Below are 20471 nucleotides of genomic sequence, written 5' to 3' on the forward strand. Positions count from 1 at the left end.
CATTGTATCTATTGTACCGGCTGAATGGAGAGCTGAACTTGTTGTACCAGCTCTATTGCATGAAGACTCGTGGTTTTTGGGGAAGAATCAGTACCCACACGGAGGTATATGGATTATATTGTTGGCTCGGCATTTCTACAACTTGTGTTCCGGCTTGGTAGCCTCGTGTTGGGCTGTGTTATGGCATTTGTATATGGATAATCCGGCATCTCCCGTGGGGAGAGTAAGGCCCTTAAAGCTTGTACATGAAATTATTCTCCTTGGGTGATAAAATACTCCAAGGGGGGGGTGGGCCCATTCCGGCCTCTATGTGGTGTCACATGTGCAAGATCCATTTTCAGCATTTGTGGATGTTTTGTCCAGCTTTTATGTTTTATGCAAAGTGATGATGGATGTGTTAAGGCTATGGCCATGTTTAAGTGTTTTAATATGCATTGATGGTATCAGTTACAAGTGTGTCAAAGGCCCTAGTCCCGCGGGCACCCGCCGCGAGTTACATGTGCCATGTCTATGGGTCGGCAATGGGTGTCGGTGTCCGGGGCTCTCTGAGGTGCCGCCATGAGATAGGGCTATCTCTACTCATGAAGAAATGGAAGATCTCTAGCTCTTGTATCTCTGCGAAGGCCCGCCTTCTGCGGCGAGTAATCTCCTCATCTCTCTCCTCGACTCCTGCTCTGTGATGGCTCCCAAGGCTCTCTGTATGCAGAGCGGTGAGTATAAGGCTCTGCACTCGTCATCATACCATTTGTTCTGGGGCATAGTCCCAGATCTCGCAGGCTCTCTTGAGTGGACACGATGTGGGAAGCTCTGTAATGCAGCCGTGTGTAGGAGTGATGCCAGCTGGGCTGTTATGGTATCCATAGGTGCCAGGGGATCCATGAGTAGGAGCCCATCCTCTACTCTGCCAATGTATATGTCTGCCATGTCATGTGTGAAGTAGATGGTAGTGTGTGGCGTCGGTATGTGGGGGACTTTTGATACTGGTGATCCAGCTAGTGAAAATGCCAAGTATGTATGATCTGCCCCAATAGGACGAGGTGGGATGGAGAATGAGGTGACAAGCTGTGATGCCTCCAAAGACCCCATAATGTAGCTACCACCGTGCCTCCGGTCCGTGTTTGACCCCCATGTGGGAAGCATGTCAGCCCTCCTGATCCCGGCCAGTGTAGCATCCCGTTATAAGTAACGAGACGATGCTTGGCTGCCAACTCTAGTAAGTGGTCCCCATAATGTCCTCTGTCTGGTCCAGTGTCCTCTGATGTGCCCGACTAGCCCCTATCTCCTCTGGATCCACAGGGTGGAGGATCTCCATGTCATCATAGTCATACACCTCACACTGTCTGCTCTGTGTGTGGGCATTGAAGTCACCCGTAAGAAATACTTCCCCTAGTGTAGAATAATGCATAATCTCCTCTGACAGACAAGTGTATGGCGAGGCTCCTGTCTCCTCCTGTGGCATGTCCTCTGTAATGTCATAGGAGGATCCTGATGGAGGAAAGTAACATAAGGCTATGTATATAACCCTGTCCTGTGAGAGCTATAAGCTGATCCACATGTATCTGGCCTCTAGATCATGTGCTACCACTCTTAGTCTCCCGTGTAGCTCCCGTCTGAATAGAACTGCTACTCCCCCCTGACCCTCTCGAGAAACCCTGGCGTGTGGTCTTCCTGTATGCTGACTCCCACTGGAATCCCTCTACTCGAGGTAGCCATCTCTCTGGGCTCTGATGTATCTCTGTTAGAAGTATGATGTCTCTCCCCACCATAACATGCTCCAATCGTCCAGGCTTCACCCATAGTGAACCATTACAGTTCCATACTGCCATGTGTATCTCTGTCAGTGGCCTGGTCTGTGTCCCATAGGCCCGAGAGAGAGAGAGAGAGAGAGAGAGAGAGAGAGAGAGAGAGAGAGAGAGAGAGATGATGGTTATTTGAGATGACAGATTTGGGCCCAGTGCATTATTATTTGGGCATATAGTTTATGGAGCGTGATGATGGTATTGTGATGTTGCAGTCAAAGTACATACATAGACTGCTTACATGGTGTGGTCTTGAAGGTTGGAAGCATGTTGCTGAGACGGGCGCTAGGCTTAGTCCCCAAGATGCAGGTGAGTCATTTGATGCATCACTTTATCAGCAAGCTGTTGGGTGCCTTCTCTATCTATGCAATAAGAGGCCAGACATTTCTTTTGGGGTCTCCCAGTTGAGAAGGTTTATTCATAGTCTCGGAGGTAAGCATTGGTAGGATGCCAAGAGCGAGTATTTTGATACTTATTGGGCACTCAATCCCTTGGGGTATTCTACGCATAGGGTCGTGATATTTACTTGCATGCTTTCTGTCACCATTTGGCCACCCAATTGGTCCACTCGTGTTTTCTGATTATCTATGTACATTGGACTGACGTCCATGGCAGTTGAATATGCCGGGAATTGATGCTACTCATGTGATATTGGGACTTGCGCTTGTGTGTACATGCCCAGAAATGCTTGGAGGATTGGTGTTCCATTGGGTCTGGTACCTCGTGTACTTACCTGGAGCACGTCTATTTTGGTATAGTTTCATGAACAGGGATTGTCCATACCAATGTTGCATTGCATAGCATCTTTATGTGCTTGCTTGCAATTGAAATTGCATGTTGTTTTCATGCTTGCCTGACCAATGTGTAGTTCCGGGTAAGGGGACGCCCGCTCATGAACCGTGCATATAACTGTATGTTGACATGGTTATGTGGCATGTGACAGGTGGTAAGTATTGGTCAGAAACCTAGCTTTAGGAAGTAGCACTAATTTGCAAGTGTGTGTGTACACACTTCATTAAGTCTTGGGCGACCAAAACTCACTTATAAGTTATGTCCAGTCCTGTGTTCATACACATTGATGTTCCGATGTGGACAAAACCCAATCCCACCGCCGAGACTTTATCCCCTTTGTACAAAGGGAACAACCAGCCATGTGTCCACTGTAGTTTGCACCACAAGCCACTTGTCCTCTCTACCTGACACGTAGAGTGGACAACTCACTCTCTCTCTCTTCCCCCTCTAGGCGTCCCCTTCATGAGGTCTCTTTGGTTGTATTTTCTGCACTTTCTCCTTCCCAATTCCATATCCAAACTTGCTAGTGCATTTTTCAAGCTTCCAAGAGTGTTTCCAGGTGGTGTACATTCTTCCACACACTCCCAATGACTGAAATTCAGCAAAACAGCTCTTATTTTTGCTGTAATTTCTGGTCTTTTTGCTGAAAACCCTAATTTCAGCCCTCCTTTCTCAAGTTGAACCAAAGGGGAAGCTTTCCCAGGGTTCCCTTCATCCTCTTGAAGACTTTTGTTGAAAGGATCGCGACAAATCGAAGATTTCAACACACCAAACGCTTCCATCGCGAAGACTTCTGCTGTCACCAACTTTACTTGCAATTTGGTAAGCTTTGATGCTTAAATATGGAAGCAAGTAGCAGGCGGGAGGAACCGGACTCCATGTTCACATACCTTGTGTAGTGTTCTCTTGTCCTACGCGCTCTCTTGCAGATTGTGGCTACCATGTGTTGGTGGAACAATAGAGAGCAGATGTAGGGAACATGGGTACTTGAGAGGGTAGTGTGAGTTGTAAGTCTACATGGACAACTACATTGTTTCCAATACTATTTTCATATGCATTGTGTTACGGGACCTTTTGTACTTCTTGAAGAAATAATTAAAAACTCACAAATACATCAAAGATTAAAGCAAAGACTTGAATCAAATTGATATGAAAGAGCATAGCATAGCATAAAACAAGAAAAATAAAACATCACCACCATCAAGACAAGATTGGGTGCAATCTCCACCCTCATGCGTGTAGCTCTACTTCCACGACATGGGTATTTTGAGAATTGTATTCAATAAAAAGCCCAAGGAGCTATTAATAGTTGTGCATATAAAATTGGGTTTGTTTTTTCACTTTTTACAAAAATAGCTCAAGCACTAGAGCTTGTTTACACATTAAGTATAAATAATCAAAACTCTTCTAGCATATGTGCTAGGAATATAGCAATGTAATGCACAAGTGTGCATAAATAATTTGTACAAACATTTGGCACGTGGTTAACAAAAATAACTCATAAAATAACTTTGTGCTCACTCGCACATTCCATTAAGCTGATTTTTGCACACATTAAATCAAGCATATTTTTCTACGATCATTATGCAGCATAAAAAATGTGATATACTTGTAATAGTCCTCCCGTTTGAGGAAGCAACTGTTTTCAGTTGTGGAGAAGAAAATGCTACAACAACAAAACTGGTGTGACACCTAAATTGCTGACCCTCTTACTCATTATCAAATCACAAATAATAATACAAAATAATATGATATAGACAAGATCCCTTATGTGCGACACATGCACTGCTCATCACCTATTTCTGTAAACATATCCCACATAATTGTCCTTCTCTACAATTAATCCCAATATGAAACGTTGATAGGCACAAACACAACATATATTCACCACTTGTTTCGTTATGATGAGAGTATCATTATACACATCATCTAGCATGGTGTGAGTTACTACTTGTTACACTCCGATGAGCATGGCACATCAATTGCATAAACCACTTATTACACTTCGACCGTGTGTAGTTGTCTAGCATAGTCCACTTGTTTCACTTTGAACACAATAGAGTTGTCAAGCATGGTACTACTTGTTACACCTTAACAACATACATCCGTCAAGCATGGTCTCAAGCTATGCCAATACCACTTAATTGTCCTTCTCTACAATTAATCCCAATATGAAACGTTGATAGGCACAAACACAACATATATTCACCACTTGTTTCACTATGATGAGAGTATCATTATACACATCATCTAGGATGGTGTGAGTTACCACTTATTACACTCCAATGAGCATGGCACATCAGTTGCATAAACCACTTGTTACACTTTGACTGTGTGTAGTTGTCTAGCATAGTCCACTTGTTTCACTTTGAACACAATAGAGTTGTCAAGCATGGTACTACTTGTTACATCTCAACAACATATACCCGTCAAGCATGGCCTTAAGCTATGCCAATACCACTAGGTAATCAATATTTAATCACGATATCAATTCACTAGGATGGCATACTAGCGTCCCAGCGTCCCCGTACAACTAAAGGGTGGACATTACTGAACATCCCTCCTGCTTGGATAAGCAACTGACCTCAGATGCGTGTTTGCTTATTGCGAGCAAAGGAGATCAATTGTCTTATAATATATAAATTCGAGTGTCTTCTCTGATCATAACAAAAGACATTGTATCAAGGACTTCTATGTGTAATAAATTCTAGTGTCCCATACCACTAGAAATTATCCCACACAGATCTAGAGATAAGTATGCATCGGAATCCTTTACACGGGATTAATCTCGTGTCCCATACCATAAGACTAATACATAGTGAAAAATTCATAAAGTATAGTTCAAGATGGAAGGGCCAGTTCTTTCAAAAAGTTCTACTTTTGATGCATAAAAACTCATGGAAATTTACCAAAAAGTATTAAATAATCAAATGAAATAAATATGTTACCTCAAGAGTCGGAGTAGTCGTCGTGGTATATTTCTTTATCATCATGATTGATCATATTGAGTCTAAGTGAAATAAACTTTGACTTTGATGGACAATTTGATGCGATATGTCCAATCTCATTATACTTGTAACATTTCTTTGAATCATGTTTATTAGCTTTTTGTGAAACATCTACCTTGGCTTGCGTTATGGTTATTAAGATGTCAGAATGCACAGCGAAAATGAAGACAACTGCTGTAGAGAGAAAAACGCAGATGAGAGAGGGAGAGAGAAGCTGTATAAACTCGCTATATACACTAGAAGATCCCGGAAATGATACAAGACAAGTGTGGGGGGCCAGAAACAGGCCGACATCAGCCCTATCTGCTCACAACCAGGAAAAAGCTCAGGCGGCCATAATAAATGTAGTCGGCCAGCACTGAGGATCAGGTCGGGTAGCACCAGTACAGTCGGCCAGCAGTAGATACAGCTGACAGCTCTCCCACAGCTAGCAAAAATGGAAAAATACTATGGAAAGTGAGGAAAAACGGGGGAACACCTAAACCGGCAGGCACACCCACAACAGAGACCTTGGTGTATATTATACAGACGGGAGATGACTGCTAACACCCCCTTTCAGCTCTTGGATGTGGAACCAACCCCAGTGAACTGGAGTGCTGCCAGAGCATAGCCTGAGGTAGAGACTTCGTGAAGAGGTTTGCCACATGACTTCTACATGCACTAACTAATGAATTCTCCAAGTGGGTAAGAGGACAGACACATGCAGAATCTCTATGGCTGTGGAGATTGACCTACGTAGCTCGTGTCTAACATGTCCGGGACTGGGTTTCACAATGGGGTCACGGCATACAACAAATATTTCTAAATAGGTAAATCCTACTGGTCAATGATGCACTGATGTAGAGCCAGTGTGTCACATAGCACTCCAGTGTAGGGTGCATGTGAGAGTAGGCTAATAATGGGCCCTCCTTAGGAGGTCCCTCCCCCTCCCCCCCCCCCCCCCCCCCCGCGGCCCCTTCACGCGAGCGTGTGTACCCTCTTGTGAGTGTGTAATAAGTGACCTTATCATGTCATGTCACTCATTCTCATGAATCTACTTTGAGTGTTATGCTTAGGTAGTATATGTGAATGTGTGTGTGAACACACTTGTGTGTGTAAGTGTGTGAACGCAGTTTTTTGGAGCTGTCCTTCTTCTCGTTAGTTTTTTCTTCCTCTCATTCAGCTTCTGCGGGCTAGATTTCCAAATATGATATTTGGAAAGTTTTTCTGGCTATTTGGTCTTCATTTGCCCAGACCAGAGTTCTCTCTTTTCTTCTCATGGGTGCGCTACTGGGCTTTATGGACACTATGGAAAGTTCGCAACCATGCAGTTTTTGGTGATGCGGTTTTTTCTGCTTTTTCTTTTTTTCGGTACTCCTTGCATCAATCTTTCTTCGATTGCATGCAGGTTGACCAAATAGATCATGATGTATATATGTCTTATATTGACATCTTCAGTTGATGTACTTTGGGACTATCTACTTTGGATAGTCATCTTGTAAATCTAATATACTTATGATTCCACTAAAAAAAAAAAAGTAAGTGTGTGAATGCACCCGTGTGTGTGCTCCCAAATGCATGCACTCTTATGCACACAAAACACTGCAGGTGCACCCACACTCGCACGCGCACGGACTATTTTCATTCTCACAGCTAGTGGCTGTGTGTTTTGCTAGTTTGACTCATTGAACTGAACTACATCTATTCTATTGTCTTCCATATTTGAATCGATTATTTTAAGTCTATTGTCATCCATATTTGAATTGATTTTTTTAACTATTGTAATTTTTCACTTTGAATTGGGGACTATGATGTGCCAGGTTAATCTGAAGCGGGTTGAACATTTCGTACATGTTGTTGGTGCCCATGAAAATCGGATTTTTCAAAAGCGAGCCCGTTTACAACAGGTGTATATACGTTCTGGTTTTTTTGCTCTTCACGCAACGCGATGCAATTGCACTAGCTCTTATCTCCCTTTTAGGAAGGAAATTGAAAGGAATAAATGGATTACGAATAGTAAGGGGCGGCATTATTGTCATGTGAATGGGGGAGTTGATCTATTAGGCTTATTGACAATATCTTTGACTTCGATTTGTATGCATGGCTTGCTGTTTGTGAATGACTTGTTTACTGACTTGTTTTCTAGATGATAAGCCTACTGCCATTCTGGATTAGAGGATGAATAGCTTCATGGCTTTTAGGACAGGTGGCCACAGCACTATTAGAGCAGCTTCTTAGTCAATGGGCATCCTTATGGCATCACTTCAGCTTTAGATCTAACTCCCTACCATGGGGATACAGAACCCTAACAAATTCAGGTTTTTAATTCAGCAACATGGGGCAACAAAGAAGAAGAGTGCATACAGATTGAAACGAACAAATCATATCTCTAAACTGCTCTAGATATATTACAAGAAAAGACCACGTGTAAGAGAGCACTGAACTATGGGAAAAAAGCTAGGTTCATAGTTTCCTCAATTCCATATTTCAAAGTAACAATCTAGGCCGCAAGGCTAGACCTGTGCTGTCATCCTCGTGAGAAGAGTCATGCACACTTATGTGGCCCACCACCCAAGTAATCGCACTTCATGTCACAAAGCGGCTAGTGCTGAACCTCTGACCCCGGACAACTCGCACTGGCAGTGGCTGGAGCCCCCTCCGAAACCCCCCCCACCCCCCCCCCCTGTGGGGCATCCTTGAACTTCTCCCCCAGCCTGAGCCGCCCTCTGTCTGAGCCCCTTGCTGCACATCCTTCCGCCCCCGGCATCCTGCCTCCTTCCCCATGCCACCTTCCTGCCTCCTGCGCCATCTTCCTTCTTCGCCCTCTTGCGGACTAGCTCCTCTCATGCCGTGTCCTTACTCCCTGTGATAGTTTCCAAGCATCCTCCCTTCCTGGCCTTTGGGTCCTCCAACATGTTAAAATCTCCACCTGTGCACCAAAAATCTGCCTGGGGAGGTGCTCGTCTCACCTGGACCCGAAACTCAGTCCACCCCACCACCCTGTTTGAGGAAACCCACATGGTTTTACCCATTCCTGACTATAATCCACTGCGTCCTCCCCTAAACAATGGTGCCTAAATCAAGCACCGACGGAAGCAACTGTTCACTAACCAAAATGCACATCCCTCCCTGGTTCCCCTCAGGGTCGAAGGCGGGGGGGACCATAAGGTTGGGTGCGTCCATGCAATATCTTTCCACATTTGTGGGTGTGCCCTATCGAGAGGTGATGTTCCTGCAGAAACAACAGATCAACGGGGCCTCTATGCAGGCTTTCTGAAGCTCCTAAAGAAGTACCCCTCTTCTGCAACCCTTCCATCCTGTGAACATTCCAAGAGACGATCCAGATAACTAAGGATGGAAGGAGTGAGACCTGCTCAAGACACCCTGTCCATGGAGGGTCTTTGGGATCTGTTTTCGAGGGGAAATAGTCACAATCTCACCGGGGCCAAATGTGGGCCAAGTGATCCTTGATCTTGTCCTCCATAAAGCTCCACTCCATTGTGGCCCTACGGTACGCCTGCTTTGCACTCAATCCATCGCCAATAAAGGAATCGAAAGAACGGTCTCAAAGAGACAGTGATTGCCATGTGGAGGAACACACAGATATCATCTTCAAGCTCAAGGCGTCAATGCCCCCATCCTGATATCAGAGGCAAGAGCCTGCTAGCTCCATGCAAGCCAGGGCCCAAAAGGGGGTGACAATGTCAACTAGATGGCTATCTCCCAGGTGCTGAGCTAGGGAGACCACGTAAGAGTGGATGGTGGAGAGGCCGACTCACAATCCCACTCCCTGTCAGGAGCGACGCTGAGAGGGAAAGAGAGGACCACTACTCCACTACCCCAGGTGTGGTGGACGACCACACAAACGCAGAGGGACAGCAACCTCCGAGAAATCTCCGGCCTCAACAGGAAGGCATCTGAGGAGGCCATAGTCAACAAGCACCCCCATGATGAGGGGGGGTTACCTGAAGAGTCCACAAGAAGGGCAGCCATCGGGGAGGCTGCAATAGTCATCTCCATGGAATCTACGAACTAATGAATCTAACACCTAGCACGAGGGGGTTTGGGGGGGATGGCCCGAGAGAGAAAGACTAGGGGGAGAAGAAGAGGGGGGGAGGGGGGATGGCATGGGTACTTAGCTTATCTTCAAGAAAAAAAACAAATTCACGCGTAAAACCTGAGAGAATCTGAAAATAAACGAAAGAGAGAGAGTAGAGAGAAGACACCACAATAGGGGTCGGAATAGCCTTGGGCCAACGCCCCCCTCCCTCTGAGTTATATTAGATAAAACCCCTTGGAGCAGTCTTGAGTACAAGTTCTTAGAGCTAGAGAGCTCTTGTCTTTTTACATGCCTCAACAATGAGAGAATAGCTGAATTTATAGTTCTTGCCCAAAAGCACTTGAGAAAAATGATTTAAAACTCATTCATAGCCCAAAAAGCATCGTTTCAATGATAAAACCTCTTCTCTTTTTAGTATTTAAAAACCTTTTAATCTTTTTCTTTCCAAAAGCTAGTCGCATCATTTCAAGCCTGTAAGGTGGCCTTGCGTTGTTATCCTACCACATGGTAGTACCACGTCAGCATCGCGGCTCGCCACATCACCCTTTTTTAATCCAAAAAAAGTCCTTTTTTTTGGGTGGTTGGGTTGTGTTGCATTGCATTTTGCATGTCAACCACCTGTATTTTGATGCTTCGGTCACATCCCCGAACTTATTAAACAGTTGTCCTCAACAAATTGGTCTAGCTTTGTCTTCTTGCTTTTCCTTGCTTTTTCTTCCTTTTCTCTGCTTTTTCTTGTTGTGGGCTTAGCTCTTCTCTCTCTGGTTCTTGAGACATGGTTCTTCATGCGGAATGTCCTCCTCTTCTCTTGTGCTTGGCTTCGAGGAGCATCTTTCCTCACGGTTTTACCGTACACATAAAGTGACCTTGGGTTTGACCCCTCTAGCAGATACCCCCATCCACATGAAACCCTTGGGCCTGTTTCCCCTTGAAACGTTTGTCTTGTCTCCACACAAAACCATACAGAGCACCATCCAAAGACAGTGCCAACAACAGGCTGTTTTCCACAACAAAACCCTGTGCTTTTTCCACAACTAGAACAGGGCTGCTTTCCCACAGCAAACAGTGTGTGCTTTTTCCCCATGACCAAGCGCGAGAGAAAGAAGACTCTCGGCTGTCAGCCCTTGTGCCTCCTGCAACCAGCTCACTTGCAGCCAAGCGCGCGAGAGAGAGAGAGAGAGAGAGAGAGAGAGAGGAAGTCCTATGCTGTCTTCCACAACAAAGAGAGAAAGCAGTCCTGCGGCTCCTGTCCTGCAGCTGCCTTCCACGAGAGAGAGAGAGAGAGAAGCTGCAGCCCACGAGGCTCTCCTCCCAAAAGAAGCGAAGGCCTCCAATAATAGCATAGGGGGCACAATACCTCCAAAAAGGGGATGTTCTTTTATTTTTAAAGGTTTTAAACCTTTGTCCCCTCCCCCCCACATGGGGTTGTGAAAAGGACTCTTCAAAATTTGACCCCAAGTGAATGTTTGGCAATAGTCTTGCACACTGACCACCATGTTCCCGTGCACACTTGCATAATGTCAAGAGAAAAACACAGGGCCGTAACACAAACACGTGCACACATGCTCATCCTTGGGTTTAACCGGGTGTCCCCGACCCTTGCACACATTCACGGATATGGTCACAAGCATAAATCAAATGAACAAACGAACGCACAAACAATTCCTTGGTTTTGACACCAATTTCTTGGTTTTTACACCAGTTCTTACTGAAGTCCAATTACCCGTGTCAGTGTGTTTTACTATGGTAGACTAACAGTATTCATATCCATGTACTCAATTCCGATTTCCTTCATTGATAAACAGTGCCTCCATGAGATGGCGAGTTCCATGACTCTTTTACAAAAGATTTAGTGTTGTTCAATCTCCAAGTAACTCCTTTTGGATACAACTTGGACAATAACCCTCGAGTTCTAGAATACTCAATTCCGTATAGTGGAATATAAACCTTGAGCATTCTCCTTTGTTCCTGGTTCCTTGGATGTCAAAATACAAAGGCCCATGACAGGTTTGGGGCGGGGGGGGGGGGGGGGGGGGGGGTTCTCCGGCTATGGAACCTCGAAGGATGAGCCAAAATCAAGAGGAATCTCCTAGGCAACCCAAGAGGTTGCCACATCGTCCGTATGCACGTCAACGACTAAATGCTCACAACAATTGCCACTGGGCACTCTTACCTCGTGTGTGTAGGGGAGGGGGCACATGTGGCGGTCTAGCTGGCGATGCTCCTAAGGAGGCGAGCGGCGCCGAGGGCAAGAGACTTTGCCAACGGCTAGTGGTCTCCTCCTGTTGAGCTTGGGAGGGAGGTTGGGAAGCATGGGTTAGCTGGTCAAATATCTCAACCTTGGCCTCAGGCCCTGTGCGCTCGCCGGTTGTGCCACCCGAGGCCTTGAGCAGGGGTTAGGGGCGTCCTCTTTGGGCCTGAGTTGAGGGCGGGAAGAACCGATCAAGGTGGCCCATCTGCCTCCAGACGAAACACTAGCCAAGGAGACCAGCGTACTCTACCCATTGAAGAATCGGGTTGCCCTAGAGGCTCAAAAGTGCAATGACTTGAGGAAGATCCTCCAAGGAGGCAACGCAGACTCTGATGGATAGAATCCCCGCGGTCCTAGGGGCCACCACTGATGCAGCCATCTACAGGGACTCCAAAACCTACCCTATCGATCATCCAATCAATTGAACGAGTGGGTGATACTCCTTCCCAAGGCCGGGGAAGCAAACCGTCACACGGAAGCTGGATACACCTGCGACGGGGTTGGATGCAATGTCGAAACCATGGTGCCATCTCACAAAGAACACCTAAGTGCTGCTTATCGCGTGACGGGACTCTGCGCCATCACACAATTAGCCACTTGCAGGGGAATCAAACTCCACATGAGAGTAGCCGAACCCAAGAAAATGGATGCCTATGATTTTGTCGGGCTCACCGATGAGGGCTACTTGGAGCAAATCCCAGATTTTCCCATACCTAGGGTGGCTCCCTATGATCTTGCAAACCAAAGAAGACGCCGCGAGGGAGGATACTGTCAAAGCTAAGAGCTGGAGGTCCGGCTCTAAAAATAGGCAAGGGATGGCGGCCTTGGTCGGGGATGGCAGGCTTGGTCGCCATGAAGTCTTCCTGGAAGATGAAGACCAGAGGCGCCTGCTCTTGCCGATGAAGAAACACCCCCCCCCCCCCCCAAAGCAAGACACATGCCCGAAGGGAGACAGGCGCTGGAAGAGGGAGGGCTAGAGACAAAGTGGGGAGTGCGGAATTGGGAGGCAGCAACGAGGCGAAAAAAGGGGGGGGGGGAACACACCGGGAAGAAGAAACGCAAATAGGGCAGGGAAGGCAGACAGGCGGGGCGAAAGAGTATAAGATGGGAATATACTCCAAGGAGGCACGCTGACCCCACGTGGAGAGGGAGGAAGGGGGGGGGGGGGTTTGGGGAGGGGCTAGTATCCATGGTGCTTACCAGAGTTTGGCCGCACATCAGGGAGCCTTCGCTTCTCTAGATCAGACCAGAGGATACGGAGACCGAACCTCTTGCGCATTGACATAATTTTTAAGAAGGTTTTAAGCAAAGTTCGTTGTTTTTTGAATCGAAGGAGATATATCTTTGATGTTTTTGCTTTTGGAATGTTTAAGATTATAAGTAATAAGTTTCACAAAAATGGGGAGCTTAAAAGCCCATTTTCTGTTTAGATCATTTTAGCTCTTAGTTGTTATTTATCATTACTTCTAGTCTTTGTTAATCATTGATTTAGTAGAGAAGTGATTGTTTTGCTAGTCTAGTTGGAAGTGCTAGCCTTCATCATGGCTGAGTCTACCCTTCAGCTCCAGCTCCGGAGAAGTGATAGTCATCCAATCGACTCCAGGCAATCAAGGAAGATCCTCTTCAACATTCAGCCAGCATATGTGGAGTCCTACAACTATCAGGACTTGCATCAGTGGCCCAAAGAGTCTTCGGTAGAGCCTTGGATTTGGTGGATACTCAGTGGACATACGGTCTTCCTTGTCCTTGCGTTGGGCATTCGTATCGCTTGTTTACTCAAGCATTGTACAACATTCTCCAAAGAATAATATAAGCAAATACTCTTGCTTGCAGGGGGGGCTCTTGAGTGGGTATTTGGGACCCAATACTGTGTCGTCTTCTTCATTATCATTCTCTTCTCTCTCTCTACTCTTTGAATTGGATGCTAAAGATTCTCACGACATAAAGGTATAAAGAAGGCCCTATGGTGCATTATCACGATCAAGCTTAGTGCACGTAACATCGGTTTAGAGCATCAGGTTGGTGACGCTACCTAAAGAAGTGAGAGCATCCGGTGCATGGTAATACTGCGGTCCCGAAAAAACACCCAGGCCTCCACCATGTCGGGAGAGAAATCACATCAAGAAGACACCCAACAAGAAGTTATGGAGGCACAAAGCTTCCAAACTGAAAGTATGCTTCCGCTAAGCACGGAAGAGCTCCTGAGAATAATGATGGAGCAAATAAATTCTCTAAAGATGCAACTTGCTGCAGAAAAAGAGGAGCCCAAAGAAGGCATCTCAGATTTGGCATAGAACCTTCTCACTATAGAGGAACAAAGAAGAAAAGATGAAGATTGACGTGAAGAAGCAAAAAGAAAAGAAGAAGATCGACATGAAGAAGCAAAAAGAAAAGACGAAGAAAAACGTGAAGAAGAAAGAAGAAAAGACAAAGAAGCAAAAAGAAAAGCTGAAGAACAAAAAGAACTGCGACGTGGGGAGGAACAACGAGATAAGTAAGCCACACACAAATATGAGGAAGACCAACGCCATTGGAAATCACCGATCGAGAGTTTCAATGAAGACCTCGCGAAGACTCGATTGGGAGGCTATGCAAATTCAACATTAGCGGACAATGGCACAGATACTGGCATCCCTTCCCTAGTCGGCTCCGAATTCCTCGTCTTCCACTGCCCCTACCACCACCATGATACGAACCTCTCCAAATTTTAGTAAGTATGATGGTAAGTGTGATCATGCTGCTGTTACTCAATTTATTCATCAATTTGAAGCACATTTTCCTTTAGCTAAAATCACAGATCCACAAGACAAAGTCCATGTGGCAGCACCCCAACTCATTGGGGAAGCTGTTACTTGGTGGCAGCATTGGTAACAACTTCACAGGCCAATTCCAATTTCATTGGACTACCTTTGTGGCTGACCTCAAAGCCCGTTTTCTTCCACCACAATACATGACTAATCTTGAGGACGAGTTTTACAAACTCACTCAGGGTGGTTCCCTTGTTTTGACCTATTCCAACAAGGTCATTACAATGGCCCAACAGCTGGGCATATTGGACGAAGATAAGCTCAAGTAGTTCATTCGAGGTTTAGACACTAGCATTAGGTACCTAGTTAGGAATTTTAAGCCTTAAGACTTATGCACGGGCACTGACCCTCGGTTAGAATTAGGAACTGATGTTGAATGGAGGTAATCCCAAGCAGGTCAGTCTTCCCTAAGCTCCAACAATAGTCATCTATCCAAGGTAAGGGGGCTCTGAACAACAAAGACCAAAAGGACCAAAAGAAGCTCTCAAGGTCAATTTGCTAATAGGAAGGATTCTACACCTAAGAAAACTCATGAGGAAAAAAACTAAGAGGGCATCACTGGAGGTTATCTCTAGCCGGATGAATAGACACGGTATAGGACAGAGAACCGTTGTTTCTTCTGTCACACTGTGGGACACGGGAAGAAAGATTGCGCTAAGTTTCAGGCTGAAAAGTCTGCCAAGGCATCCACTTCCACTTTAGCAACCGTAGCAGCTCCATCCACACCTCCGCCATCAGTCTCTAATGCCGTTCAGCTTTTGCCCACATGTGAATTCATTGCCACCAGTGGTATTTGATGATGAGCAGGAGGGTGAGGCTCAGGGACAGACAAAGGCTCTCATCCGTGCCTATGGCACTGCAAGGGGACATCAGTTCATTGTCCTCTTTGACATGGGCGGTCTGAGGATGCCATTTCTCCACATTTGGCAAACAAGATGAGTTGTACCTTGGCTCATTATCATCTAGATGTGGACAAGTGTACCCCAGTTTGAATTTTAGGTTTAGAGGGCCACATTCTAGTGGGATTTTAGTCTCCCCTCTTTTAGGGTGTGACATGATCCTCGGGATCCAGTGGTTTAGACAGTATGCACCCATTCTTGATTTGAGGCAGGACACTTTCACTATCGTTGAAGGTTTTCTTGAGTCCATCATGATTGGCGGGGATTGGAACATTCCTAGAATTCCACTCATTTCCCACATTTAGGCCCAACCAACCATTAGAAAAGGAGTAGAGTGTGCATTACTATATGTCCACTCTGAGTCTGATGCAGTTCAAATAGCACCTGCAATGGAGTAGCGGATGGTTGGTCTTAGTCTCAATATAACAACATCATGCTACAAGATGACATCCCACCCAATCTTCCACCCAGTGGATTTGAGGACCATCGCATAGAGTTGGTTCTTGGTTTAGAATCTCCAAGCAAGTTCCCCTACCGCCTTTCTAAGGCATTGGAGAGCGAGCTGGAGCAGCAGTTAGCCCAGCTACTCCGGTCTGGATTTATCCGACCGTCATCCTCCCCTTTTGCCTCTCCCATTCTATTTGTCCAAAAGAAGGATAAGTCCGCATGCTTATGCGTGGATTACAGGGCACTCAATAAGCTAACAGTTAAGAATAGATTCCCCATGCCTAGAACAGAGTACATCCTAGAGCGACTCAATGGTGCAAAAATTTTCTCTAAGATAGATCTTAAGAGTGGCTACCACCAGGTTTGGATCTTTGAGGCCGACATTCCAAAAACTGCCTTTAGGACCGAGTGCGGCCCTACGAATTTGTGGCGATGCCCTTCGGCCTCACCAACGCACCAGTGATGTTCAACAAAATGATGTCTCAGGTTTTTCGGGACAATCAAGCACGAGCTACATAGGTCAGTCTCCGAGCCTTCGAGGCTAGTCGAGAGTCAGTCCTCTTAACCCACTTGGAGAATTCATTAGATAGTGCATGTAGAGTCAGCCCTAGAAATAGGTATGCATCAATAGCATTTAGTTTAATACATGGCATTGTCTATGGGCCAGCCCTTAGCTTTATTGCCCTGCCCAAGGGCTAATCACAGCCCTGGACAGCACATCAATAGCATTTAGTTTAATGCATGACATTGTCTATGGGCCAGCCCTTAGCTTTATTGCCCTGCCCAAGGGCTAATCACAGCCCTGGACAGCAGTAGGGGACAGCCGATAGGCTTTTGGAAGAACCTTGCTCCAGTCGGCCAGCTTATGCAGCAGGCCAACATCATTGGTGGTAGGTAAGCTCCAGTTGGCCAGGTCTGTGAACGCACCAGCAATAGGTTATGGTCATGTGGCAGACGGGCAGCATAAAAAAAGAGACGTGCAACATTGAAGTAGCATTTAATGCTATTTTCAGCATTTTTTTTTTGCCCATTTTGCTACTGGCTGACAGCTTATGTTGGCCGACTAGCAGTATGGAAGCATATAAAAGCAGTCACATCTTTCCCAATCATTTATTCAGGTATTCAGCAAAGTACAAAGAGCAGATAGTCATCCAATCTACTCTAGGCAATTGAGGAAGATCCTCTTCAACATTCAGCCAGCATATGTGCAGTCCTACCGCTATCTGGACTTGCATTAGTGGCCCGAAAAGTCTTCAGCAAAGCCTTAGATTTGGTGGATACTCAGTCGATGTACGGTCTTCCTCGTCCTTGCGTTGGGCATTCATATCGGTTGTTTACTCAAGCATTGTACAACATTCTCCAAAGAATAATATAAGCAAATACTCGTGCTTGTAGGGGGGCCCTTTAGTGGGTATTTGGGACCCAATACTGTGTCGTCTTCTTCATTCTCATTCTCTTCTTTCTCTCTACTCTTTGAATTGGATGCTAAAGATTCTCACCACATAAGGGTATAAAGAAGGCCCTGTTGTGTGTTACCATGATCAAGCTCAGTGCATTTAACACCAACATTGCAAATCATGTGACACCGAGAATTGCCATTGAGTGGTTTATATCATTAAAATAGCAAACAAGCCTTTTAATAGAGTTAAGGCTTACATGCTATGGAAAAGGAAGGAGAAACAAAAGGGAGGGAGGGTGGCAGGGTAATTAATCCATCTCGTTCATGCCCCCACCCCCTAAGTTAGCCTTTTCTTGTTGTCCCCCTTGCCCTTGCCCTTGCCCTTGCCGCTGCCTCTGCTCTAGCCCTCAAGCTCTCTATGACCTTCTCCATCGGGCTTTCCAATGTGGATCCTTTGGTTCTACAAACACAAGGCAAAAGGAACTACAGTTGGTTGAGTAAGCATGCAATAGGACTAAAAAGTTGCTATGTGGTTGGACATATTTGGTACTAGGGGTGGCTTTATTAAAGGCTTACATGCTATGGAAAAGGAAGGGGAAACAAAGGGAGGGACGGTGGCAGGGTAATTAATCCATCTCGTTCATGCCCCCACCCCCTACATTACCCTTTTCTTGTTGTCCCCCTTGCCCTTGCTACTACCTCTGCACTAGCCCTCAAGCTCTCTATGCCCTTTTCCATCAGGCTTTCCAATGTGGATCCTTTGGTTCTACAAACACAAGGCAAAAGGAACTAAAGTTGGTCGAGTAAGCATGCAATAGGAGTATAAAGTTGCTGTTGGTTGGACATATTTGGTACTTGGGGTGGCTTTATTGAAGGCTTACATGCTATGGAAAAGGAAGGAGAAACAAAAGGGAGGGAGGGTGGTAGGGTAATTAATCCATCTCGTTCATGCCCCCACCCCCTATGTTACCCTTTTGCTCGTTGTCCCCCTTGCCCTTTCCACTGCCTCTGCTCTAGCCCTCAAGCTCTCTATGCCCTTCTTCATCGGGCTGTCCAATGTGGATCCTTTGGTTCTAGCCCAATAGCACCTCTAGTATCCTGCCGACTTGTTCTTGCATCCATAGGATGCCTTCTGAGATCCTCCTGTGCCTTGTTCATGCCCCAAGTCTATTGTTTATCCGCCACAAATCAGGGATTAGCCTTGGTTTAGGCATGTCCATGTGCATGCACATGACATCCCCTTTTGCTAAACTTGATGACGGGATTCCAACTTCTGACCTTGGATGACTGTCATCATCCCCTGTCTCTACATGTGGTCTCCCATACCTGTCATCCTTCCCTTTGTGGCAACCTTTTCATTGAAAACCTTGCCTTAGGTCTTTGAATCCACTCCAAATCTGGTGTAGATTTGTGCATCTGTTCCACTTGTCCCGTGGCCCTTCATGCCATGTCCCTGAACACTTTCTTTGGTCTTCTTTTCCTGAGTATTGGGTCTGGCATCCTCACTACACCCCTTGGATGATGATCATCCCTTGGAACCGTTTTCCAGAAAGCCTTTCCTGGTATGCCCCAACAAGTGGAATCCAACTCACAAGGCTGCCATTCCCATTGGGTCTTGTGGAACACCACCAACCAACCTCTTGGAAACTTCTTCCATGTTTTGTGTTACTCTTCTTGGATTGTTCACCTCATCTAGGAGACCATCATTGCTTAGCATTGCTGAACAGTGAACCTAAAGCTTTGATACCTATGTGACATGCGTGGAAGCTTTGTGTCTTCTTTCAGCCCTAAACACCTTTCATACAAAAAGGTTACGATGTATGAGCCCTTAGGCCTTCCCCAAAAGGGGTAACAATAACCTATCCTAGACCTGCCCCATGTGAGAGGTCAGATGATCAAAAGGTTCTTTGGAAAAACCTTAAATGGGCCCCATGAGGAATCCCCAAGAAAAGATGCATAAATCTCCTCTTGCTGCTGACTAGCCCAGTAGCACCTCTAGTACCTTGTCGACTTGTTCTTGCATCCAGAGGATGCCTTCTGGGATCCTCCTGTGCCCTGCTCATGCCCTAAGTCTACTGTTTATCTGCTGCAAATCAGGGATTAGCCTTGGTTTAGGCATGTCCATGTGCATGCACACGACACATCAAAAGTTTCTTGTAGATTTAGAATTTCTATCAGAAATTATAGACTTTGATAGACCATGTAATGGAAGCATTTGCTTGATGAACAAGCGGGAACCTTTTCGTGTCCCTTGCAGACGCTTTTTACATACATAACTGAGTTGTGCATTTACTTTGGTACATTAACCGAGAGAAGAGAGGAGAGTTGCAAGACTTGATATGAGGTATCATAGACCTCTTGGTGAGCAAAGCAATAATAGACATTCTGTGGCATCTCGAGTCCCATCGTCTTTGTTCCACAGCAGGCTGAAGTACAACAGCTGTTGCAGCTACATCCCTTTGAAGAGTACGAGGCTGTATAGCCAGTGGCCTTTCTTCATCACTCAAGACAATATCCCAGAGGGCCTTTGCCAACCAACAGATAATGCAACTTGAAACTCCACAAAGAGTAGGTGGAGCCATCCAATTTGTCCTCTTGGGACAAGAAACCAAATTTTTCAGCTGTATGCCTTGCCATGTTAACTGAAGTTCCAACACAAATCCAATGTCTAGCAAGCGTATCAAGAATGTGTTGAACAAATTCTCTCACAAAGAGCATGTACAACACTCTTTGTGTCAAGTCCTGCACGTTGATGAATAAAAGCAAGAAAACAGGGCTGGAAACAATATCAGAACAGATGCTTTAGTTGAATGTGAGGGTTGGTACAGCTGTGACTAAAAGGGCAACAGGCCGGACAGTAGAAATTCTACCCCTGGGCCCTAACAGGCTATATAGGTGTAGAAACTAGCGGTACTGCTGAAAAACGGCTTGTATAGGGGAAAAACGAGTTGCACAGGTGTGCAACGGGCAGTACAGGTCTGAAACCCAAATGGGCGGTACAAGGACAAAAACCCTAACTGTTATACAGTG

The 20471-nt window shown here is 45.8% G+C and overlaps 1 protein-coding gene across 7 annotated transcripts in view; it reads left to right on the forward strand.

Annotated features, from left to right (window-relative positions):
- The window catches only part of LOC147608841 (5'-3' exoribonuclease 4-like), a 107931-nt gene that overhangs the window by 36802 nt on the left and 50658 nt on the right, over positions 1-20471 (forward strand). For all 7 annotated transcript variants that reach the window (XR_015264410.1, XR_015264411.1, XM_086788825.1 and 4 more), the window contains one exon: positions 7399-7485. Coding sequence is in view for 5 of the 7 variants with exons in the window: in XM_086788825.1 (XP_086644951.1) it covers positions 7399-7485 (87 nt within the window). In the remaining 2 variants the exon portion in view is untranslated. The remainder of the gene's footprint in view (positions 1-7398; positions 7486-20471) is intronic.

Source organism: Cibotium barometz, chromosome 52 (genome assembly GCF_041138505.1).
Source record: "Cibotium barometz isolate CiBa-2024 chromosome 52, ASM4113850v1, whole genome shotgun sequence".
NCBI classification, from domain to species: domain Eukaryota; kingdom Viridiplantae; phylum Streptophyta; class Polypodiopsida; order Cyatheales; family Cibotiaceae; genus Cibotium; species Cibotium barometz.